Raw genomic sequence first — 27,409 nt, forward strand, 5'->3', positions numbered from 1 at the left:
TACAAGTTTCACTGATATATATGGAATCAATTTAGATATTTTTAGGATTTTTTTGGAAGAATTTTACTCATTTTTTAAAAACATTTACAAGAATTTTCTTTTTTAAAAATAAAACTTTTAAGGCAAACTTTTAAGTAATTCTTGGAATTTTCTTCCTGAAGGTTTTGCAAATTTTCAGAAATTTGGGGGTTCTTTTCAGACAAGGAAACAATATTTTTTGTTGCCCGTAAATGAGGACAACAGGGGGGTTAATGTCTACTGTCTATGGTCATTTAGACCCTCAGTACATCCTGTGCTTTTATTTTGACATTTCCTGCTCACCTGGTTTGACGGTGACGTTGACGTAACCTTCTCCGTGAGCTCCCTCCCCGTCCACCGTCACCTCGAACTCATACAGACCCACCGTCAGCTGACAGACAGAAAGAAGAAGCTGTCCTTCAGAGACAAGCTGAAACCGCTTCATGCTTTTGTTTTGAAACAGAGCGTGAAAGCTGCTACCTTGCTGAGCTTCAGCGTCTTGCTGTGCTTCCCCTCCATCTCCCCGCTGTAGTCTTTGGGATGAGTTATCAGACGCCAGTCGAATGCATAGTTGGTCCCTGCAGGGGAACATTAATAAAACATTAAAGCTGCTCAAGCTTTTAATTAAAACCTGTCAGATCAGAACAACCTCCAGATGAGGACTTTTGCGATCGCTGCAGCCGTCAAGGAGGGATCAAAGGATTAATCAAATTATGACGTGGCTCGTTGAAACTGGATCATCGTTTTACAGCACAGATTCAAAACGTTCAGTCTGATGTACAGAAAGAAGGTGACTGGACCGTAAACATGCTGAACTTAATCCAGAAACATCACAACATGCAGAAAAAAAGCTTCTTCCTCGCAGCTGAAACTCTCCTAAAACAGGTAAAACGCAGCTAAAACCCTCCTAAAACAGCTAAAACACAGATAAAACCCTCCTAAAACAGCTAAACCACAGCTAAAACCCTCTTAAAACAGCTAAAACGCAGCTAAAACCCTCCTAAAACAACTAAAACCCTTCTAAAACCCTCCTAAAACAGCTAAATACAGATAAAACCCTCCTAAAACAACTAAAACCCTCCTAAAACAGCTAAAACACAGATAAAATCCTCCTAAGCAGCTTCTTCCTCACAGCTACATTCTAAAATCATTCTAAAACACTGATAACTTTTTATTTCTGGACAATATTTTAGCACTAAGAACAATATTCTCTGCTTTTTGTCTGATAAACATTATTAAGAAAACGTCTTTAAAATGTGAAAATATTTGAATATTTCTTGAAAATGTTTAAAAAAATATTTTCCAAATATCAAAAGAAAAATGTGGAGTAAAAAACATTAATAAAAGTCAATAAAATATTGATAAAACATCTGAGAAATGTCTGAAAAATATCTAAAGATTTCTGTAAAACTTGTCGATATTTATCCAGTAGAATAAAATCAAATAAACAGAAGATTTTTTTTCTAGTAATTTTATTTGTTATTATTAAATGATTTGTAAATTGACAAATAAATAAATCTGATGAATAATTATTTAGTTTTTTTATTATTCTCTTTTCCTTATTCCTGGTATGGAGTCACAGGAGTTCCACAATAAAATATAAATAAATAAATAAATGTGGAAATATAAAGATAAATAAATGTGGAAATAAATGTGGAAATATAAAGAGAAATAAATAAATAAATGTGGAAATATAAAGAGAAACAAATAAATAAATGTAGAAATTTAAAGAGAAATAAATAAATATGGAAATAAATGTGGAAATATAAAGAGAAATAAATAAATAAATAGATATAAAGAGAAATAAATAAATAAATATGAAGAGAAATAAATAAATAAATGTGGAAATATAAAGAGAAATAAAATAAATAAATAAAAACGAACATTTTGTCTTTGCTTTTCCCTTTTCTTTTTTCCTTTTTTTTCCCCCATTTTGTCATTGTGTTTTCCGTTTTGCATTTGCCTTTTCCTTTTGGCACTCCTCAGTCCACCAAGTAAAAACAAAGACAATAGACTCTGCTTTCACTTGGTGGACTGAGCTGTCAATCAAATGGCTCTGGGCGGGGCTTTCTCTCCAGGGTGGGTAGTCGTACCTGATCACAGGATTCTTGCCTGACAGCAGCTCCTAGCACGGCTGAAGTCAAGTGATGGCACCGTGGCGCTTCGGCTGATTCTACCAGCAGACACTGAAAGGGCTCTGATAGTTCGGTAAGTTAATGTTTATTTTCTTATTGGTGCCGGTTTTAATGCACTTTATATACACCTGTAGTGTCAGATATAATTTGTACCGTGCACTCCAGATGTCGATGGAGTTTATTTGTGTGTGTGTTGACCAGAGAAGAGAGTTAGCATCCAGTAAATATTAGCTTTAATGTGAATTAGCGATGCTAAGCGAGCTAGCTGCTCAGTCATAGCCTGATTAAAGCCAAGTGAAAGCAGTCTTTTGTCTTTGTTTTTACTTGGTGGACTGAGGAGTGCCAAAAGGAAAAGGCAAATGCAAAACAGAAAAGACAATGACAAAATGGGGGGGGGAGCGTTTTTATTTATTTATTTCTCTTTATATTTCGAAATTTATTTATTTATTTCTCTTTATATTTATTTATTTATTTCTCTTTATATTTATTTATTTATTTATTTCTCTTTATATTTCCACATTTATTTCCTTATTTATTTATTTCTCTTTATATTTCTACATTTATTTATTTATTTCTCTTTATATTTCCACATTTATTTATTTATTTCTCTTTATATTTCCACATTTATTTATTTATTTCTCTTTATATTTCCACCTTTATTTCCTTACTTATTTATTTATTTTTTACTGTGGCACTCCTGTGACTCCATATCCTGGAGGGAGCTGGAACCAGATTATCTGTACGTTCAGGACATTAAAGCTTCTTCTTTTAAATCTCTTCTGAAAACCCACTTTTACAAATGTGCTTTCTGTGAAGTTTCCTTTTAGCTTTAATTAGTTTTATTCTGGATTCTGTCCTGTTTATTTCAGATGTTCTCTCTGGTTTTATTTGACTTTCAGCTGCCTGGTTCTTTGGTGTGATGTCGTCTCTCTAATTGTTTCATTCTCTGACTTTTTTATTTTTAGTTTCTAACTTTAGCCCTCAATCTGATTCTTTAATTTTTGAAACTACCTAGTTCCATTGTTTGATATGAATCTTTCTAATTATTCATTTAATTTATTATCATTTTTACTATTTAATATAATTAACTGTTCTGACTCGTCTCCTATATCTTGCTTTATTGTCTGTGTTTCATGTTTTAACTGTAATTTTAGACTTTTTTTTCTGTCATTTTGGATCAATTTTGGATAAACTTGAGTCATTTTGGATGGATTTCACATAATTTTTGATATATTTTAGGACTTTTGGATCCGTTTGAGTCATTTGGGACATTTAGAAAAACGTTTTTGACTAAATTTACGTCATTTTACATTCATTTTGAGTCATTTTGAGAAGGCTAGAGTCGTTAATGACACAATCTGACTTTATTTTGGTACATTTGAGTCATTTTAGACTTTTTTCTGTCATTTTGGATCAATTTTGGATAAATTTGAGCCATTCTGGACAGATTCCACCTCATTTCAGACACAATTAAGACACATTAGGAATTTTAGAAAAGTTCTGCTCATTCTGGACTATTTTTGGGTAATTGTTGACCAGATCTATGTCATTGTGGACACATTTAGAGTCTAGTTTTGTATTTTTGCAGTGATGTGTGCAGCTGGAAACAGAACAGAACACAAGGACATGATGTCATTTTTAATTTCAGGATTTTTTTTTTTTAAATTTTGAACTTTAACTCTCAATCTGATTCTTTAATTTTCAAACTGCCTAGTTCCTTTGTTTGATATGAATCTATCTAATTATTCATTTAATTATTATCATTTTTACTGTTTATTTGAATTGGCTGCTCTGACTTGTCTCCTATATCTTGCCTTATTGTCTGTGTTTTAACTGTCAACGCTGTCCTGAAGGCTGCTATGTAAATAAAGTTATTATTATAAAGCTGATTCTGTCTGCACTTAAGCTGCATAAAAACCAAATAAATCTTCTTTAGATGTGTAGATTTTTAATACCTCGCTGCCACCTACACACTGGAACAGCATTAAAAGCATTAAAAGTCAGACTCCATGTGTAATAAATCAGCCTCCAGGTGATTTTATTTTATTTTATGCGTGTTTTACCTGACGGAGGTGGCGGGACCACAAAGGCATTGAGTTCGACCTCGTTTCTGGGCAGCGTTACCTCGACGCTGACGCCTGCCGACACCACCAGCTCCTTCACTGCAGGGAAAACCACAAGAAGAAACGTTTGAAGGACAGCGAGGTGATCGAAAGTCTGACAAAGAAGAAGGTCGGGGCCAATAACACATTGTTTTATAATAAATAAAATTATTAGACAAAAATACAACATTTATCTTCCTTTTATATTATTCTATTCGACTGGATGGATAAATAAATAAGAATAAATGTCAAGTTCTAGTGCTGCCATGTTATTTTCCTGTCTTGTCAGATTTACTCAGATGTTCCAGACCATAATATTCTACTTCATTAAACAGACGGATGACGGATAAATGAGTGAATCAGTGACTGTTTGAACCGACGCTGCAGCTTCTTCCAGCTCCAGAAAAACATTTTCACTTCATCGTTTTGATTTTCTGTTTGTTGTCCATGTTTTATTAAAAAACTCTAAAACGAACGAAGACCAACGAGCTGCTGAAAACAGAAGCATTTAGCATCTAGAATCCATCAGAGAGCAGAAACAGAGTCAAAAGAAGGAGAAAATTAGACTTAAATCTGCCACATAGAACCAGAACTCCTAATAAACGGGATGTTTGAAGGGTGGGAAAACAACTAAATATGAAACCATTTAATTGTCTGAGAAACATTAGGGAAAAAAAAGTCTTAAAAATGTGAAAACATATGAAAATTCTTTTAAAAATGTTTCAAAAATATGAGGAGCCTCCATCCTCCTAACCCTCATATTTTTTTTAAAATGTCAAAAGAAATCATCAGAAAATTCTGTGAAAAATATTTAAACGTGAGTCAAACGTTTTAGACAAATGTCTGGAAAATGTGAAAATATTACTAAAAAGGCCTGAAAAGAGCTGAAAATGAAATAAAACAAAAATAAAATTAAATAACACAACATAAAATAAAATAACATAAAATAAAATGAAACAAAATAACATAAATAAAATGAAATGAAATAAAATTACATATAATACAATTAAATTAAATTAAATACAATTAAATAAAATTAAATAACATATAATTGAATAAAGTAACTTAAAATGAAATGAAATAAAATGAAATAACATAGAATCTAATTAAATTCAATTAAATAAAAATAAAGTAACAAATGTCCATGACGTATTTATAAATCATCTAAAAAAGTTTGAAAAATACAAAATGTCTGTAAAACTTGAAAAATACTGAAGAACAGTTTAAAATATTTAAATGCAACATGTTCATAAAATGTCATAAATATGAATTTATTGATAATTTTAATGAAGTAGAAACTCCAGATGTTTGTCTGCTGCAGAAAAACTTCCTCTGTGACTGAAACCAGAACATCTTTAGACTGAACAAGACGTCTGGCATCATTCTGGGAAAAATCATGGGACATTTTCAGAATATTCTGACATTTTAGAGCGAAAACTCCTCATTGATTTGTCTGTAAAATAACAGATTACTAGACAGCTCTGAATCTAACGTATGAAATGGTTTAATTTGAATCAAACAGTGAACTGCATAAACTGTGATGTTCCCTTTAAAGAACTTTTCTTCTTTAAAGAACAGACTCAACCTTCGTACAGATTTGGATTTAAACAGCTCCTCTTTAGTTTCTGCTGCCGGCTGAAGGAACTGAAGAGGTTCCAGCTGCAGTGACTCCCGCTGGTTTTCTGTTGCCTTTTTCACTTAATAAACTGATATTGTTCTTCTGGGAGGACAAACTAATCAGTCGAGTTATTCCTGATTGGAGAAGCCCAGTGAGTCTCAGCACATTCCTGTGGCTCAACCTAGCTGGGAGAAACAGCATCTGAGCCGTCTGCCGGAAAACCTGCTGCCAAAGTCCACCTGCTGGACCTGGAGAACCGAACCAAACAAAGCAGGAACAACGGAGAGGACAGAAGCTACACAGAAACAAAACAAACTACACAGAGGTTCTTCTCCAAATCTACACTATCCAGTTTCTTCCTCTCTATTGACGGCTCCTCAGTTTCTCCTCCCCTCAGGTTAAAAGTCTGGCTTTCATGTTCGATTCCTCACCTTCCTTCCAATCAAATATTAACAAGAAAAGCCCTCAGAGAGCTCAGTCCTCCTCCAAGGCTGCTCATTCCCCCATATGTCAGAAATGCAGCATTTGTTCATTAGTTATTGATGATCAGAAATCACAGCAACATAGAACATGTTCATTTGGTTTTCAGTCATTTTTAATAATTTTCTGTTCATTCTGAACAGATTTAAATAATTTTGGTCAATTTTTGAGTCGTTTTGGGAAGATTTTTGTCATTTCTGACAACTTTTGTGTAATTCTGGACAGATTTTCTGCAATTTTGGATCATTTTCCAGTCATTTTGGAGGATTTTTACAGCATCTTGGCCAAATTTAGTGTCATTCTGCAAATTTCCTGTCATCCTGGATCAGTTTTAATCATTTGAGAGAAATTCTAACTGATTTTGGATCATTTTCCAGTCATTTTAGACAATTTCAACGTCGTCCTGAGCAAACTTTCATCGTTTTAGATCATTTCTGGAAAATCTTCTGTTATTCTGGACCATCTTCAAGTAATTCTGGATCATTTTTTGAGCATCTTGGACAACAAGAAAAGCCCTCGGAGAGCTCAGTCCTCCTCCAAGGCTGCTCATTCCCCCATATGTCAGAAATGCAGCATTTATTTATTAGTTATTGATGATCAGAGATCACAGCAACATAGAATGTGTCCATTTAATATAGATGAACCCACAAACTAAATGACCTTTCTCTGAGTACAGGTGTGTGTTCTGCATGTGTACATTATGTACGGATACCGGATCACGTGAACTAAATATGTAGCGGGTTAGAGGAAAGAAAACTGGAAGTTGTGTAGAGAAACAACAGGATTGTTCAACTGGAAGACGTTCCACCTCTCATCCTCGATGACAGGATGAAAACGTCTTCAAGACCCTTCCAGAGACGTCCAGTGGACCGGCGGTCCAGAACTCAGCTGCTTGCATCATCTCCAAAACCCCCTCACGTCTAACTGCCTTATTATTATTAAAAAGCAGGTCTAAAGGCGCTCTAACTAAACTAAATGGGAGTAGAAGATCTGTGAAAGTCTCGTTGTTCCTGGAACATGGCAGCAGAACGGCGCTACTAAATGATTCATCCGTTCATAATTAATACATGGAGACAGATGAGCGGTGGAGCCGGAAACGGCAGCAGCTGATTGGTCGCTCACCGGCCTGAGTTGGAGCCATGGTCGCAGCGTTAGCCGCCGCCGTCGAGCCGCCGCCGCTGCTGTTGGAAGACGCAGCTTCAGAGGAGTCGTCGGCCGTGGAGTTCTGCTGGTTAGCAGGAACGACGTCTGAGCTCCCATTGGCTGGCTGGCTGTGGTTATTCTGGGATGTCTGGAGAAGTGTGATGGGGTGGGACGCTGCCGGGGTCGGGTGAGAGGTTTCCAGCCTGGAGGCTTCCTGTGGACACGATGAAATAATACAGGTTTAAATATCACATTAGACTGACTTTATTGATCCCTGGCGGGAAATTCGGTTTTACAGCAGCTAATATAACAAAGAATAATAATAATATTAATAATAATAATAATATTAATAATAATAATAATAATAATAATAATAATAATAATAATAATAATACATTTTATTTGTATAGCGCTTCTCAAAACACTCAAAGACACTTTACATATAAAACCAACAAACATTAAAATAGAGCAGCATCATAAAACAAGCCGTATTAGGATAGAAAGACAAAGTAAAATAAAAATAGAATACAGAAAAAAAAATCAACAGAATGTACACTACCGTTCAAAAGTTCACCCAAAGAGTCACTGTAGACATTAAGAAATGCCAGAATATTCTGACAATATAAGTTAATTTCTGTAAAATGTGTGGAAAATATTTTCAAAATGTCAAAAGAAATACCTGATGTTTTTGTTTGTTTTAAAATAATGTCAATAAAAATATTAAGAAAATTTCTGACACATTCATGTGAGAAATTAAAAAATAAATAATTATAAACATTTCTGTAAAACTTGTGAAAAATATTTTTAAAATGTTTTTTTAAAGTCAAAAAACTAAATTACAAAATATAAAAATATAACATCTAAAAAGGCAAAGTCTCAAAAACATTCATAAAAAGTCAGTAAAATATAAATAAATGCAGCATCTGAAAAATATTAATTTGATGACTGAAAAATGTGAAAATAGAAAATTGATAAAATGTTAATGAAACCTTTTAAGAACATGTATGAAAAAACTAAAACTATAGAATGTTCTGACTAAATATTAATAAAATGGCTAAAAAATGCCTCAATAAATATCTTAAATATCCATAAAATATCATAATATCATAATATTCATGACACATTTATAAAACTAAAAAAGCACTCAGAGAGCGGAATCCTCCTCCAAGGCTGTTCAGTTGATGTGTCATTTCCGATGGATGAAATCTTTAATAAAAAATGACCTTGCGCTGAGCACAAGCATGTGTTATGCATGTGCATGTTATGTCTCGATACCAAATTGCGTGTAAACTACTCTTATAAAAGTCTGTTGATCAGTTCATCACTTTTGGCAAACCTTTGTTTTGCTGCTGTTAAAATAACCGTTCCTTCCATGCTTTTATTTTGAAGACGTATTTTTAATGTTGCGGGCTTTTATTTTGTCACCATTCCAGCAGCACAGGAAGTGATTCTCTAAGAAGCGGTTTCTTGACATGATGAAGGCGCTGCTGAAAAGTCAGAAAATTCAAATAAAGATGAAAGACAACGGTTCCAGCTGTTGCTGTCTAGTAAAGGATGTGTCTAAACTTAGAAGCAGCTGCAATGGAGACAAGCTCTTACTGTGAAGGAATGAGTGAAGGACAGGTGGATTTGTGTTCAAAATAAGGCTGACGGCTGAACTTAACGTGTCTGACTGGGGTTTGCTGCATTGCGTGACCTAAATATGTAGCAGATGGCAGGAATTGATGGGACTCAGAAACAGCCCACAGTTTAATCATTTGTTCCTTGTATGATTTCCAGCTGATAAATCAGTCAGTTTGTAGTAGGATGCAATCATGTAATCGTCAGCAGGTAACTGACACAGTGTTCACATCATGGTTACAGTGACGCCGTGCCGGCTGCTATATCTCCCAATGGGAAATCTTTAACAAAGCTGTAGATCCAGACTATAAGCTGCATCACTGCCAAAATCTAATCACTTGGTCCTTGTATCATTTCTGACCTTCTCTGAAAATTTCATCCAAATCTGTTGCTCTATTTTTCAGTAATGTTTCACACAGACAGACAGACAGACAGACAGACAGACAGACAGACAGACAGACAGACAGACAGACAGACAGACAGACAGACAGATTCACAGACAAATGTACGCTGATCGTCACATTACTCCACCCGTTCCTTGGCGGAGTAATGAAAAGTGTTCAATAGACAAGTCAATAGAAGATTCTATGAAAAGTAACATTTGATCTGTTGATAAATGTTGGAATGTTGGATTGAGTTTATCAGTCTGGATAGATCAGACTGGAAATAACAGAAGTTCTACTCGGACGCCCGGCTTCTCTGCTACGTTTCTGTTTTTACTTTTTTTGGCGTGTATGTATGTGCTCTATTTTTTAAGTATTTTTATATGCTGGTTCCGTAATTTTTTGTTGCTTTCTGTCTCGTTATATTTTGTCTTGTTTTTGTCTGCCTTTTGCCTCACGTTTTTGTCATTTTGTGTCTCGTTTTTGTCATTTTGTGTTTCCTTTTTGTCTCGTTTGTGTTTTTTGTCTTATTTTAGTAATTTTGTGTTTTGCTTTATTCGTTTTGTGTACTTTGATTGTTTTGCATTTTTTTATCTGGCTTGTGTTGTATGTCTATTTTTTTGTCGTTTTGTTTCTCATTTTTGTCGCTTTGTGTCTCATTTTTTGGAATATTTTGTCTTGTTTTTGTCTTTTTTTGTCTCATGTTTTTGTCGTTTTGTTTCTTGTTTTTGTCATTTTATGTTTCCATTTTGTCTCGTTTGTGTTACAAAACTGAAAAACTGTTTGAAATTGTACATTTGTAAGATATCTGCTGATCTCTTGATGAAATAAAAAGAGAATTTAGAATAAAATAATAATAATAATGCTGTTCTTCCAGCTGACCGTGCTGGTAGCTGTTCCAGTGTTTGTTCTGTGGGTTCCACTGTGGGCTGCATGACGAGGTTTCCTACGTCTCGCTCTGACGGGACCCTGGAAGTTACAGAAAACAGATTTCTAGATTAGATTCAAAGCAGCGCTGCAGCTTTTTCTGGCCCAAACTGTAGACCTCACTGCATTTAGGATCATTCTTATGGAAGATCAAAATGTGACTTCACCCTCTGGCAGGTTGGAAAACCATCTTGTCTTTTCAGAAATGTGCAAAAATGACCCCATTTATCAGAGAAAAAAGTGTCTGAACTTCCCAACACTCTGCACTTAAAAATGCACCAAAAATAAATGTTTTGCTTTCAGTAAATTCTGTAAAAGACAAAAAATTCTAGTCTATTTTTGTGAGCAATCTAGTGTTTTACTTTATGTCAAAACACAACAAAAACAAGACAAAACCCGAACAAAATGACTGGAAACTGGTCCAAAATGACCTCAAACCTGTCTATACAAGTCCAAATTCGACCAAAATGACACAAAATTAGTCCAAAATTACTTAAAACATGTCCAAAATGACTTGAAATGAGTCCAAAATGACCTCAAACCTGTCAGAAATGACTCCTTTACTCCAAAATGTCTAAAATCTCATCCAGAAGGACCTCAAAGTTAGATTAGATCCAAAAAACGTGTGAAACGATTTTAATGGTTAAAAATTTCTAGAAATAAAACTCCCACAGCCACGAAATCTGATAAAACTAAGAAACAACATTTCACCAACATTTCACGCCTCTAACATTTAATGTGTGGCAAGATTGATAAGACAATTTTAGCTATTTTGACTTAAAACGTGTCCAAAATTACTCAAAACTTACCCCAAATGACTCAAAATCTCACTAAAATAACTCAAAATCTGTCTAAAATGACACAAAGACACAAAATTAGAATGAATTGACTGAAAACTTGTCTAAAATGACTTCAAATTAGCCCCCAAATTACATAAAGTTAGTCCAAAATGACTCAAAACTTCTCTAAAATAACTCAAAATCGGTACAAATTGACTGAAAACTCATCCAAAACTACTTAAAAAGTCTAACATGAGTACTGTAACTGATTCCAGATGCAGTTTTCTGGGCGTGGTTGGAGGTTCCTCACCTTGGTGAGGAGCTGCAGGAGGCCCAGCGACTCCTCGTGGGGCTGGGGCAGAGAGGAGATGGAGCAGCCCTTCCTTAGCGAGCAGCTGAGGAGAACACAGCGCCCCCCGAGGCTCCACACGGCATTACATTTGGGCTCCATGCAGCACGACTCCCAGCAGGTGGCGCCGCCTCGCCCGTCTGCCAGCGGGTACCAGCCCAGGCTGATGACGCTGCTCCAGTGGATCCCCAGAACCCCACCAGTGACCCGGCACAGATCCGCCGACACACCTGGACCAGGACACAAGAAACCAGGGCTGAGAACCAGAACTAGAGGAGAAAACTAAACCTTCTGTAGAACTAGAGGAGAAAACCAAACCTTCTGTAGAACTAGAGGAGAAAACTAAACCTTCTGTAGAACTAGAGGAGAAAACTAAACCTTCTGTAGAACTAGAGGAGAAAACTAAACCTTCTGCAGAACTAGAGGAGAAAACTAAACCTTCTGCAGAACTAGAGGAGAAAACTAAACCTTCTGTAGAACTAGAGGAGAAAACTAAACCTTCTGCAGAACTAGAGGAGAAAACTAAACCTTCTGCAGAACTAGAGGAGAAAACTAAACCTTCTGCAGAACTAGAGGAGAAAACTAAACCTTCTGTAGAACGAGAGGAGAAAACTAAACCTTCTGTAGAACTAGAGGAGAAAACTAAACCTTCTGTAGAACTAGAGGAGAAAACCAAACCTTCTGTAGAACTAGAGGAGAAAACTAAACCTTCTGTAGAACTAGAGGAGAAAACTAAACCTTCTGTAGAACTAGAGGAGAAAACCAAACCTTCTGTAGAACTAGAGGAGAAAACTAAACCTTCTGTAGAACTAGAGGAGAAAACTAAACCTTCTGTAGATCTAGAGGAGAAAACTAAACCTTCTGTAGAACTAGAGGAGAAAACTAAACCTTCTGTAGAACTAGAGGAGAAAATTAAACCTTCTGCAGAACTAGAGGAGAAAACTAAACCTTCTGTAGAACTAGAGGAGAAAACTAAACCTTCTGTAGAACTAGAGGAGAAAACCAAACCTTCTGTAGAACTAGAGGAGAAAACCAAACCTTCTGTAGAACTAGAGGAGAAAACTAAACCTTCTGTAGAACTAGAGGAGAAAACTAAACCTTCTGTAGAACTAGAGGAGAAAACTAAACCTTCTGTAGAACTAGAGGAGAAAACTAAACCTTCTGTAGAACTAGAGGAGAAAACTAAACCTTCTGTAGAACTAGAGGAGAAAACTAAACCTTCTGTAGAACTAGAGGAGAAAACTAAACCTTCTGCAGAACTAGAGGAGAAAACTAAACCTTCTGCAGAACTAGAGGAGAAAACTAAACCTTCTGTAGAACTAGAGGAGAAAACTAAACCTTCTGTAGAACTAGAGGAGAAAACTAAACCTTCTGTAGAACTAGAGGAGAAAACCAAACCTTCTGCAGAACTAGAGGAGAAAACCAAACCTTCTGCAGAACTAGAGGAGAAAACTAAACCTTCTGTAGAACTAGAGGAGAAAACTAAACCTTCTGTAGAACTAGAGGAGAAAACTAAACCTTCTGTAGAACTAGAGGAGAAAACTAAACCTTCTGTAGAACTAGAGGAGAAAACTAAACCTTCTGTAGAACTAGAGGAGAAAACTAAACCTTCTGTAGAACTAGAGGAGAAAACTAAACCTTCTGCAGAACTAGAGGTGAAAACTAAACCTTCTGTAGAACTAGAGGAGAAAACTAAACCTTCTGCAGAACTAGAGGAGAAAACTAAACCTTCTGCAGTTAGAGGTAGAACTAGAGCTCAAACAAAGAACCCCATGTTGATATTTCAGAGGAACCTCATAGAACTCAAAGATCTTCTACTGTCCTTAAACTCTGCTGTTCAGTAACATCCTGGTAACTACGGTAAGGATGAACAGACAGATGGATTGGACCAAAGTTTAGCTGGTTTTGTGCCAAAAATTCCTGTTCTGCTGCCTGTTTTATCAGCTGCTTCAGATTCAGCTGCTTTAATCCAACAGAACTTGTGAAGGTTTGTCTTTCAGAAAGTTTCTATTAATAAATAACTGGGACCAAATAAATGCGTCGTAGTTAGTATGTTCAAGGATGACATTTACTGATTATAGTCAACATTATCGTGCTGGTTCTCCTGTCTGGACAGTATGTTTGGAAGTTAGACTGAAGTTTACATGATTTATGGGCAGCACTGCACAGAAAATAAAGAAATTATCTTTTATCTCACCAATTTTCAGTCATTGAGGACTAATTTTAAATCATTTGGACTAATTCTGAGTCATTTTGGACTAATTTTGAGTGATTCTGGGCAAATTTTGAGTCATTTTGGGCTAATTTTGAGTCATTGTGGAATAATTTTGCGTCATTTTGGGCTAATTTTGAGTCCCTTAGGACTAATTTTGAGTCATTTTGGAGTAATTTTAAATCATTTTGGATTAATTTTGAGTCATTTGGGCTAATTTTAGTTGTTTTGGACCAATTTTAAATCATTTTGGACTTGAAAAGAATCAGATTGGTTATAATGTGACACAGAGACATGAGGAGGATTTATTTAACTGAGAAAAGCAGCTGCAGATGCACAGAAGATGAATATAAACTGGAATATATGTGAGTCATGAAGAAATGAAGTGTCCTGCAGTTATGCTCATGTGTCTCAGATAAAGTTATTATAAGGTGTGATCTGATAAACAGCTGAACTACATCCACATCTGCACTGTCCAGCTCTGATCAGGTCTGTAGATTTTCGTAGGTAGAACTTGGTCATCTGGACGTAAACATCAGCGATGGAAGAACAGAAGCAGCTCCTTGTCATATCTAATAACAGCTGGTGTATTTATAGCAGCAGATCTGGGACCAAACGCTGCTGTCGGGTTTTAAACGGCTGCTGGAAGCGTTGGATCTCCGTCACAGAGTCCCCTGTAGACTGAATCCAGCCAAGAAATCACTTCATAACAAACACAAACTGCAGCTACACATCTGAACAGTCTTGCTGACTTTCTACCTGCTGCACCTTATGGAATATTTACCTGATTTACTTCAAGACTCAAGAGGTTTATTGACTGAATGAAACTGTCAGCAAATGTACACAAAAAACTGAAGCAATTCTAAATAATGAGCAGCTGTAAACTGACAGCAGCAGTGGTTGTAAAGTGCTCTGTGTCGTGGTAAACTTTGGGTTGGATAAAGTGACGATGGAAGTGACTCAGCAGAGATTATTCAGTTAAACTCATCTTAGTTCAGTCCAACATTCAGCCCAATGTGGATGAACATGTATGGAATTATGGAGGAAATATTAAAGTGTCAAATAAGTCTTAACATGTTTTATATTTTAGATTCTTTGATTCCTGCTTTAACACTCTTGGCCGTCTCTGGATGAGCTCCTGAAATGGTTTCACTTCACAGGTTAAACAATGTTAAATGCTCAATTAGCATTAATAATTAATGTAAAACAAAATTTTTTGTGTGTGTTTTATGATTTTTGTGTACTGGTATAAAATCTATAATATCTTTGAAAAAAAGATTTCTAAATATCTGAAAATATTCAGATATTTTAATATATTCAGAAACTTTATTGTTACTTTCAAACATTTTAATAATATTTTTGACATTTCACCAATTTTTTTGGCATTACATTCATATTTTTCATACCTGTTGTTAATATTCTCAGAAATGTTATTGATATTTTCGGACATTTAATTAACATTTTCTGACATTCTAATAATATTTTGATGAAGTTCATTGTAATTTGCAGACATTTTAATAACATTCCCACATTTTAATAATTTTCTGTCATTTTAACCATTTTTTGGCATTACATTAATATTCTTTAGATCTGATCAGTAAACCAGTTATTGATTTTTTTTTTAATGCAGTTTAATGTTTTGTATTTCTATATTTCATGATTTTTGTGTGCTGCTATCAAATCTCTCCATCAAAGGTGACATTTTGGATCCAGAGTTTCCAGCAGAAGTGTTCTTTGGCCGGGGGTTGATCTGGCCCGCTACACCCCGGTCCTTTCCAGACCGGCTGCTATCAATCAGGGCATTGTTGGGTCCTCTTGCCATTGTCAAAGCCAAAAAAGGGGGCAAACCCTCGGCGGATTCCAACCGGAGAGACATTTTCACAGATTAAACTCTGACTGAACGCTTCCCAGAAAAGCCGACGGGCAGCCGCAGTCCCAGCAGTCGGCCAAGTCAGCAGCCGGCAGAGGAAGTCAGGCTTTTCCCTGACAAAACAAGCCGCTGATTAAAACCCAAAGCACAGCGAGCACAACGCACTAAACTCCACCCTCAGAGCTGCAGCATATCGCCTCATATCAGCACTGCAGACAGCCGCTACAGTTCAGCCACTAATCTGCCTTCGAAAACTACGTTTAGCCGACCTTCAGTGGAGTCAAACCAGTTCGGGTCAGTCCAGAGGAGCAGCTTACTACAATGAAAGAGTACAAACGATAAAACTACACAGAGAAATGGGAGGGAATATTTCACCAGCAAAACATAACTCAAAATTTGTATAAAATGACACAAAATCAGTACAAATTGATTGAAAATGTGTCCAAAATTACTTCAAATTAGTCTGAAATTACTCAAAATCACTCTAAAATAACTCAAAATTTGTCAAGAATGACACAAAATCAGTACAAATTGACTGAAAACTTACTTCAAATTAGTCCAGAATTATTTCAAATTAGTCCAAAATTACTCAAAACTTACCCAAAATAACTTAAAATCTCTATAAAATACCTCACAATTTGTCTAAAATGACACAAAATCAGTCCAAATTGACTGAAAACTTATCCAAAATTACTTCAAATTCGTCCAAAATGACTCAAAATCTCTACAAAATAACTCAAAATTTATGTAAAAGGACACAAAATCGGTACAAATTCACTGAAAATCTGTCCAAAATTAATTCAGATTAGTCCAAAAAACAGACAAGTCAGAGCAGCCAGTTAAATTAAATGGTAAAAATTATTATAATTAAATGAATAATTAACTAGATTCATATCAGACAAAGAAACTGGGCAGTTTGAAAATTAAAGAAGACTGAGGGTTAAATAGGGTTAATTAAATATATTCCAGATCAAACTGACCCATGAACGTGACTGCAGCTCCTCAGAACCCAACAGGAGCTTTAATAATAAAGGACCTATTAATTATTATACATCCCTGTCTAACAGCTCTCTGTAACCAGCTCTCCTCGTTCCAACACTTCCTGAAACACTGAAAACAGATCTGCCTTCCAGAAATACCTGAAATGCCCACATTCTGATGAACAGAGCACCTGTGTTCAGCTGCTACAGGAAGTTCTCCGTCTATGAACCAGCTGTCGGGTGGAAAACACCGACGTCTGCGATGCTGAACCTTTAATTACACACTGCATCTTTCCTGATGAATCCTCTCTGAGCAGCTAGACCATGCGAGTCCCACACGCAGACAGCACAATACACAATACACAATACAGCAGCACTGACACGACACAAACGAGACACTAAACAACAAAAAAAAGACACAAAATGACAAAAACAAGACACAAAATGACAGAAACATGACACAAAATGAGAAAAACGAGACACAAAATGTCAAAAACGTGACACAAAATGACAAAAACATGACACAAAATGAGAAAAACGAGACACAAAATGACAAAAACAAGACACAAAATGACAGAAACATGACACAAAATGAGAAAAACGAGACACAAAATGACAAAAATGTGACACAAAATGAGAAAAACCAGACACAAAATGACAAAAACAGGACAGAAAATGACAGAAAGTCATCAACAGGTTCTGCTAACATGTGGGAAACGTTCCATGAATAGTAATTATTATTTAAAATATTATGTTGATTAAAAAAATGTTCCCACAATTACAGAGACATGAATGAAAAAATAAAACCAAAAAAGTACATTTACATTTCAGTAGCTGACAAAGAAAACATGACACGGAGAGGAAACTATAGAATACAAAACCACTGAAGGAAACTGTGGGGTTTAAGGTCATAAAAATGTGATGAATTCTAATTAGAGCCAACGCTCACACTGTGTATATTCTGCAGAGATCTCATCCTGTTCACATTTATCCCTTTATATCTACACTGATGTATGTTTATATTGTTATTTACAGCTTAATCTTTTCATATACTTTGCATCGTCATACTGCTCTGCTCATACTGTGTATTTTCTGTAAATATGTCCCACCATTCATACTGCTATTGGACAGTCTTCTGCTCCATATTGATCAATAATAGGTATTGATGGGCTCAGCTTCTTCTTCCATGTTTTCTGTACTGTTTGCTAACTCTACTCTAATCCATGCTAATGTGATCTTTTTCTCAGCAGTAGAAGCTAGATATTTAGCTGCTGTTACTGCTGACCAAGAGGACAAACTGACTGATGGAAAACAGTCCAAAGAATTAGTCTGATCCTGATAATATGAGCTGGAGGGAGACATTCAATCAAGGCTGACAATGGGATGAAAAGATGGAAAATAGAAGAGAGGACATAGCTTTGCTCTACACATTCTGTAGAAACACTGTTGGATGATGGAAACGACAAGAACAAGACAGGAAACAACAAAAATGAGACACAAAATGACAAACACATGACAGGAAACGACAGGACACCATCCATCAGACCGCCTCAGACAGCGCTACACCTGAAACTGCTGCTACCATGGCAACCTGAGAGCCAGGACCAACTGTATGGTCCGTCAGCGTACTTCTGGTCTGGGAAAACACGGGTCTGACTACGCAGGGAAAAACACAAAAACAGTAAAGTGTGTTTGAGGAAGGAGCCTCCCTCTGGCCTCTGTTTGGTCACCCTACCCCACATCCACTCTGCTCCTCACCCCACCCACAGAGCCCCCATTGTCCTCTGTCCTACTGTAACCCACTGAGCAGACTGGCAGCAGAAAGAACACCCAGCATGAGGCCAACAGGTGTCTACATCTCAGATCAGAACAGCAGCAAACACCGACTAACGAACTGAAACCACCAGACGGTCACAACACCACTCCAGGAGGATGTAGACCCACCCTGGGTAATCACAGGTGTGAGGAGATGAGCTCCGGCAGGTTAAACATGATGTGTTTTCTTATCTCTTGTGGTTTGTTTTACCTGTGGGCGGAGCCAGGAGCCAGAGGTAGGTCAGCGGGAGGAGGAGGAGGTGAGGTAAGCTCCAGGTTAGCAGCTTGTGGTGTGCATAGGACATTTTCCACGAGGACCAAGGACCTGGAGGGCAGATAGAATCATGTCAGTGCAGGTAACGCTCTGAAACCAAACATACCTTAATGGATTAAATCTGGTTTAACCCTCTGATCCCCAAAGCAGCGGAGTTCTGTGATGATCGGCGTTCAAGTCAAACGGACTTCTCTGGACGTCTCTGGTCGGTTCTTCATGACGTTCGGTGGAACGTCATGAAGAACCGACCAGAGACGTCCAGTTGAACAATCCTGTTGCTTCTCTACACAACCTTCAGTTTTCGTTCCTCTAAAATTCATATTTTTACTCCACCAAGGAACGCTGCGGAGTTATGTGACGATCAAAAATCCAGAATTACAGACGCTTTTCCAGAAATGATCTAAAACGATGGAAATTTGCTCAGAATGACATGAAAATTGTCTAAAATGACTGGAAAATGATCCAGAATCTGTCACAATTTCACTCAAATGATTAAAAATGATCCAGAATGACTGAAAATTTCCAGAATGACAATACATTTGTCCAAGATGCTGTAAAAAAAATCATCCATAAATGACTGGAAAATGATCCAAAGTTGCAGAAAATTTGTCCAAAATTACACAAAAATTGTCAGAAATGCCAAAATTCTATATGTTCTACACTCTTCTGCACAACCGCAAACCTGCTGCAGCCAACAGTCACATGACAAAAATTCAGATTTTCAGCTGAAATGCAGGCAGTGTCTACACAAAGTGAAGAGAAGATGAGCAATTAAAAATGTAAGCAGTAAAAAAGACGATCTATTCATCTTCTCTTTCTTGAGATTTATAGTATTTTAATTTTGTTTTACTGCAATAAAGACACTTCTGAGTTCTCTCTCCTTCTTCATGGTGGTGCCGTTTCCATAGAGATGCAGGACTTTATAAGCCCTCAGTGAGGAAAAATGTGACGGAGCAAAGAAATGCTTGGAGTTCAGGCAGTTAATACACAAAATACTACATGTAATAAATAGAATTCAGTGGAAACATCATATAGATTTAATGAAGAGCTAAAACAAGTTCATACAACATGAACTACATGTGATCCTGTCAGATATTAAATTCATTCAATAAAATTAAATTAAATGTATTTTTATTATTTGTCTATGGTTAATTTATTATTCTTTTATTATTTCTAGTGACACCAAAGGCCAAAACCAAATTCCTTGTACGTTGTGTACGTATTTACCCATTAATTATTAAAGAAAAAAATTATAGCATGACTGTTATAATATAACACTGACTGATAATAATAAAATAACTGAAAATAATAAAATATCAAAACATATCAATAGCATGTCCAAAAATATTTTGAAATGTCCAAAAAGTCTGAAAATATTATTTTTTAAAAATTATTTATTGATCAAAAATCATATTAACATGTGAAAAGACTTCTTTTAAATGTTTGAAAATATCAAAATGTGTAAAATATTAATAAAATGTTTTAAAATGATATTAAAATGTCCAAAAATATGAACTAACATATTTCTAAAAATAAATCAAATGCCAGTAAATGTTAGAGTGTCAGCAGATATAATCAAAATGTCCATTTTAGATCTTAAAATGAAGCAACTTTGGACAGGAAGCATTTCAGCAGCAGCAGCGTTAATCACCATCTGGCTCAGGAAACAACACTTCTCAATCTATCCTGAATCTGAAGTGGATTCATGTAAAAAAGCAGCAAACTGCGGCCCAGAAACTCTCGCTTACCTTTCTCCCGGCCAGGTGGTGGAAGAAGAAAGCAGGAAGAGCAGAGGAGGAGTTAGGTCGGCAGGTGAAGACGGGTCGACACCAGATCCAACATGATGCTGCTGCAGGAGCTTCAGCGGCTCAGCTGCTCCGAGGCCACGCTGCAGAGACGGAAGTTCATCATTTAACGTAGCAGGACCAACATGACGGGGTTAACGTTCATCTGATGGATTCAGAAAGAGCTGCAGAGAGACGGAAGTTCATCATTTAACGTTAATTACAGCAGGACCAACATGACAGGGTTAACCTCTGTCTGATAGATGGTAAAAAGAGCTGCAGAGAGATGGAAGTTCATCATTTAACGTAGCAGGACCAACATGACAGGGTTAACGTTCATCTGATGGATTCAGAAAGAGCTGCAGAGAGATGGAAGTTCATCATTTAACGTAGCAGGACCAACATGACGGGGTTAACGTTCATCTGATGGATTCAGAAAGAGCTGCAGAGAGACGGAAGTTCATCATTTAACGTAGCAGGACCAACATGACGGGGTTAACGTTCATCTGATGGATTCAAAAAGAGCTGCAGAGAGATGGAAGTTCATCATTTAACGTAGCAGGACCAACATGACGGGGTTAACCTCTGTCTGATGGATGGCAAAAAGAGCTGCAGAGAGATGGAAGTTCATCATTTAACGTAGCAGGACCAACATGACGGGGTTAACGTTCATCTGATGGATTCAGAAAGAGCTGCAGAGAGATGGAAGTTCATCATTTAACGTAGCAGGACCAACATGACGGGGTTAACGTTCATCTGATGGATTCAGAAAGAGCTGCAGAGAGATGGAAGTTCATCATTTAACGTAGCAGGACCAACATGACGGGGTTAACCTCTGTCTGATGGATGGCAAAAAGAGCTGCAGAGAGATGGAAGTTCATCATTTAACGTAGCAGGACCAACATGACGGGGTTAACGTTCATCTGATGGATTCAGAAAGAGCTGCAGAGAGATGGAAGTTCATCATTTAACGTAGCAGGACCAACATGACGGGGTTAACGTTCATCTGATGGATTCAGAAAGAGCTGCAGAGAGACGGAAGTTCATCATTTAACGTAGCAGGACCAACATGACGGGGTTAACGTTCATCTGATGGATTCAGAAAGAGCTGCAGAGAGATGGAAGTTCATCATTTAACGTAGCAGGACCAACATGACGGGGTTAACGTTCATCTGATGGATTCAGAAAGAGCTGCAGAGAGATGGAAGTTCATCATTTAACGTAGCAGGACCAACATGACGGGGTTAACGTTCATCTGATGGATTCAGAAAGAGCTGCAGAGTTATGATAAATATTCATATTTTCACTGTATAAATAATGTGAATTATTCAGGCTTTTCTTCTCTTCCGTGATTACTGACAGAAATGGTGCTGCAGCTCTAATAGTTAACTTTTTTTGTATATTCTGTTTTAGGAACATTTTTGGACATTTTAATTAGATTTGCTGACAATATTTTCTGGTATTTGATGAATTTTTAGAAATATGTTTTTCCATATTTGTGGAAATTTTTACTAACATTTTTGGACATTTCAATATTATTTTTAGATATTTTATTAATATTTTAGACATTTTAATATTTTCAGATTTTTAAAAATCTTTTTTCAAAAATGTTATAACTACTGTAGAAGTCTTTACTAATTTTTTGCGTGTTTTTATGAATAGTTTACAAATTTTTCCAAATAATATTTTCAGACTTTTTGGACATTTAAAACTATTTTTGGATATGCTATTGATATGCTTGGACATTTTATTATTTTCAGTTATTTTATTATTGTCAGTCAGTGCTATATTATAGCAGTCATGTTATAATATTTTCTAATATTTTAAAAATATTTTCAGAAATTTTATTGCTATTTTCAGACTTTGTGTTTATATGTTCCTATATTTGAACCATGTTATTTAACATTTCCAAATTTTTAAAACTATTTTGGAAGTCTTTAATAATTTTTCACAAGTTATTAAAATTTTTATATTTTCAGACTTTGAAATTTAATTGCTATTTTCAGACAGTTTATTTATATTTTCCTACATTTTAAGAATATTTCATTACATTTTAACCATTTTTTGGCATTACATTAATATCTTTTATACCTGTTATTTGTATTTTCAGAAATGTTATTGATATTTTTGGACTTTTATTTAATATTTTCTGACACTCTAATAATATTTTCTGAAATGTTATTGATATTTTTGGACATTTAATTAATATTTTCTGACATTTTAATATAATTCTTCTACATTTTAATAACATTTCTTGACATTTTAACCAGTTTTGGCATTACATTAATTTTCTTTATACCTGTTATTTGTATTTTCAGAAATGTTATTGATATTTTTGGACTTTTATTTAATATTTTCTGACACTCTAATAATATTTTCTGAAATGTTATTGATATTTTTGGACATTTAATTAATATTTTCTGACATTTTAATATAATTCTCCTACATTTTAATAACATTTCTTGACATTTTAACCAGTTTTGGCATTACATTAATTTTCTTTATACCTGTTATTTGTTTTTTCAGAAATGTTATTGATATTTTTGGACATTTAATTAATATTTTCGGACATTTTAATAATATTTTCTGAAATTGCATTGCTATATTCAGAGAGTATATTTATATTTTCCAACATTTTAAGAACATTTCTTGACATTTTAGTCATTTTATGGAATTACATTAATACTTTTTTTTTTTTTTTTTTTAACTGTTAATAATATTTTCAGAAAGGTGACTGATATTTTTGGACATTTAATTAGTATTTTTGACATTTTAATAACATTTTCCTGCATTTGAATTTTTTTTTTTTTTTTTTTACATTTTAATGATTTTTTGGCATTACATTAATATGTTTTTAGATCTGTTATTAGTATTTTCAGAAATGTTAATTATATTTTTGGATAATTTATTGATATTTTAAGACATTTTATTCCAACAATCTTTAGCACATCAACTTGATAACAAAAGTTTCTCGGCAGCTTTAATTGGAGATGTTCTGCTCAGAAGAAAGGAATATTTTAGGAACTGTGCTTTTAGTTGAACATGTGGATCTGAATATTACAAAATGATGATGTTATATAATCAGTGACTGATACAATTGAAGAAAACAGCCCAGAGTTAAAGAAATGTACATTCTGAAGCCAGCTGCTTTTATATTTATTCTTCGTGTGAAATGTGTCGCTGTCAGAGGATAAAACAAACATGATGCAACAGTCGTGTTAAAATCCTGCTGACAGTCGCTTCAGGAGGTGCAACATGACTCACATTCTTCTAGTTTCTTCCTTTAACTGCTAGCTGTAGAACAATGGAAGTTAAAACGAGAGAAACAGGCGAACATAGTTCTCCAGTGGGCGTGTCGCTGAAAGCATAATTCACTTTAATGAGTGTCGCTGTGAATCCGCCCTTCATTATATTGTTATTGAGCAGCTTATTAACAGACTGGTTTCATAACCAACATTAAAATGAAAAACAGCTCAGATGTGGAAATACTCGAACTAGAACTACAGCTTCAGTCCAGTTTACATCCAGAAAATCTCTCTCTCTCTTTCATCTCATTAGACTTGTAAGGGACATTTTATTACGGTTATCCATATAAAACTTTAAGTAACAGCAAATATCTGTAAAATAATTAGATTTTTGCTGATTTAAATACAGTAAAACTCATTTTACAGTCAAATATTGTAAAAGATTTGTGTAAGTTTATGGTGAAAGACTGAAAATGATGAGTTACTTTATGCAAAAATATAGATTGTGATGTGGACATTCTTTATCTGTTTTTTTAAGGCTAATGTGTAAATGAAAATATTTTTCTGTGATTTTACAACATATTATTTGCAAATTAACAGTCAATTTATGCTTAAATAAAGAAAATAATTGTGTTCTTTTACATTTCTTATTTTTTGCAAAAATACAGATTCTGTATTTGTATCTGTATGGACATTTTTTTCTCTGTTTTTTAAGGGTTAATGTGTAAATGAAAGCATTTTTCTCTGATTTTACAACATATCTGTAAATTAACAAACAGGAGGAATCTGTAAAATTCAATTCAATTCAATTCAATTCAATTCAATTCAATTCAATTCAATTCAATTCAATTCAATTCAATTCAATTCAATTCAATTCAATTCAAAAATCATTTATCATTTCTTAGCACCTTTTATGCACATTTAAATAACAGCAAATTTTAAAAATTTATTTATTATCCCTTATTAATCCCACGAGGGGAAATTCTGATTTTCACATATCCCCCCAGTTGGAGGGGTGAGAGTGCAGGGTCAGCCATGGTACAGCGCCCCTGGAGCAGGAAGGGTTAAGGGCCTTGCTAAAGGCCCCATCGGGGTTTGAACCTCTGACCTTCGGATCAGTAGTCCAGAAACATAACCGTTGCGCCACCACTGCCCCAAATATCTGTAAAACAGTTTTAAAAGATTACTTACCATTTATTAGCACCTTTGATGCATAATTTTTCTTTTACATAACAGCAATTATCTGTTGCTAATTTTACGGTCAAATATTGTAAAAGAACAAATTAGTATTTGTAAAAATACAGATTTCAGATGTGGAGGTGCAAACTTTTCCTGTGATTTTACTCATTATTATCTTATGTCCCAAAACAGAGACAATCTGAAAAACAACATTTAAAAACTAGTTTTCCATTTTTCAATCATTGATGTACATTTTTTGTACATTTTTATTACCTGTAAAATAATGACATGTTTTCTAAATGATTTAAATAAAGTAAAAATGGTGTAATTTTACTGTCAAACATTGTAAAAGAGAACATGAGCCATCAGGGGAATTATGATGCTTTAAACATCCACATCTGTTCAGACTCGTATCATAAATGAAGGAATAAAGACTCTGAAATGTACACGTTCCTTGTATGTGTTCACGTTTGTAGATTCTAATAAAAGCAGACGATGCTTCAAATACTGATTCTGCTGCATAGAAGCTGCTAAATTCTAAAACATGGACACAGAAATCCTCATCACAGAAGCTCCAAAGAATCAGCCCAGCTTCAAGGTAAACACTGAAAAATAGCGACAGATCCAGCTTCAGACTGAACTGTGGCCTCAGCCAGGCCTTCTGTTCCACAGTTATTCTGCTAAATAACGACAGAAGAACATCACGATTTCACAGCGTACTCGACCTTCTGGGTGGAAAATCCTATTAGACATTTATTGGTTAGCATTTGGTCACTCCACATAAAATCATCCAAATCTGATAAAAGTTCCCCCAGACCTCCTCACAATCAGCTGATTCTTTATCTATAATAACTTTAGTATATTTAAGGAAGTCATGCAAAGTTTAACCGTCATACTACAGGTCCTTGAAGTCCAAAGAGGTAGACCCAACTTTATCACTTTTTAATGTCCATAATTACCACAAAAAGACACATAATCACCCCAAAAAGAGCCAAAACTACCCTGAAAGATTCAAATATGCCAGGAAAAACATGGAAAATTACCACAAAACACCAAATTGCGACAAAAACTCAAATTCGGCAAAGTTACCCCAAAAAGAGTCAAAATCACCCTGAAACGTTCAAATACGTCAACAAAAACATAGAAAATTACCACAAAAACGGCCAAATTTACCATGAAAAGGACAAAAACTACCATAAAACAAGTGCAATTCTGGCAAAAACTCAAATTTGGTACAAAAAAACATACAAAATCACCACAAAAACAGACAAAATTACCACAAAACAAGACACAAAATCACCCCAAAACAGCCAAAACTACCTTGAAAAGTTCTAATACGCCAGGAAAAACACCCGAAAATCACCACAAAAAAAGACCAAAACTCCAACAAAAAGGACCAAAACTCCCACAAAAAGGACCAAAATCACCACAAAAAGGACCAAAATCACCACAAAAAGGACCAAAACTCCCACAAAAAGGACCAAAATCACCACAAAAAGGACCAAAATCACCACAAAAAGGACCAAAACTCCCACAAAAAGGACCAAAATCACCACAAAAAGGTGGAATTTCAGCAAAAAAAAAAAATCAACTAAATAGGACTAAAGTTCCTTCCTGACCTCCTCAGAACATCTACTTCTTTATCTCCAGTAACTTTATCAACAATCAGAGTTCTACCTTCAGACTGCGAATATTTCCAGAGTTCTAGGTCCTTGAAGTCCATAGAGTTGGGTCCAGATTTATCACTTTTTAATGGACTTTTTCCATCATTTGTGAGCCTCAGAACTTCATCAGTCCAGCAGATAGAACCATGACATTTAGGAGGAGAAACATCTGGGTTCCAGGAAAAACTGACCCCAGATCAGTTTAAATCCATCCAGGAGTCTCAGTCTGAACACTGGATCTGGTTTCTGATCATTTTCTCTGTAACCAACCATGATCATCAGTATTATGGGATGTATCCTAGTGTGAACAGTATAGAGTCCTAGAAACGATCATTGGTTTAAAAAGGTCATTGTGGATAAACTTTAAGGCTCATATCAGCATGTTGGTAGGTGGTTGGTCAGAACTATTAGAGACGATGAAAGGATCATTGTATACACATTTTCACTGGTCAGTTTAACAGAAACTTGTTCAATAAAGTTTTCTGAATCTGAATCAAAATGGTTCAAAAATTGTCTTAAATTACACAAAAAATGGTTCAGAATGACTGAAAATATCTCTAATGTGATAAAAACTTGTCCAAAAGGAACCAACATTTGTCCAGAATGACACAAATAGTCTACAATTACTCAAAAATGGTCATAAACAAAAAAAAAGTATTTTTAAAATTTGCTCAAAATGAACATTTTTGACCATTATGGGTCACTCTGGAGAAGTTTCTGTCATTTTGGGCAAAAATTAAGTAATTTAGGAGACGTTGCTGATAATTTTGAGTGAGTTATTGGGTTATTTTTGACGTCTTTTAACACTTTTTACACATTTTTTGAGTCATTC

General features: G+C 35.4%; 1 protein-coding gene across 7 annotated transcripts in view; it reads right to left on the reverse strand.

Moving 5' to 3' along the window:
• Positions 1-27,409, reverse strand: part of kiaa0319l (KIAA0319-like ortholog) — a 69,305-nt gene that overhangs the window by 33,780 nt on the left and 8,116 nt on the right. For 4 of the 7 annotated variants that reach the window (XM_055017785.1, XM_055017786.1, XM_055017783.1 and 1 more), the window contains exons 3-10: positions 20,454-20,593; positions 18,643-18,756; positions 11,516-11,784; positions 10,382-10,468; positions 7,476-7,710; positions 4,217-4,315; positions 499-596; positions 322-409 (exon numbers count right to left, since the gene is read on the reverse strand). In XM_055017785.1, the coding sequence (XP_054873760.1) occupies positions 322-409; positions 499-596; positions 4,217-4,315; positions 7,476-7,710; positions 10,382-10,468; positions 11,516-11,784; positions 18,643-18,736 (970 nt within the window). In that variant the 5' untranslated portion in view covers positions 18,737-18,756; positions 20,454-20,593. Of the gene's footprint in view, positions 1-321; positions 410-498; positions 597-4,216; positions 4,316-7,475; positions 7,711-10,381; positions 10,469-11,515; positions 11,785-18,642; positions 18,757-20,453; positions 20,675-27,409 lie in introns of all 7 variants that reach the window. The other 3 variants (XM_055017784.1, XM_055017787.1, XM_055017790.1) reach the window with 3 other exon arrangements.

This window comes from Amphiprion ocellaris, chromosome 15 (genome assembly GCF_022539595.1).
Source record: "Amphiprion ocellaris isolate individual 3 ecotype Okinawa chromosome 15, ASM2253959v1, whole genome shotgun sequence".
NCBI classification, from domain to species: domain Eukaryota; kingdom Metazoa; phylum Chordata; class Actinopteri; family Pomacentridae; genus Amphiprion; species Amphiprion ocellaris.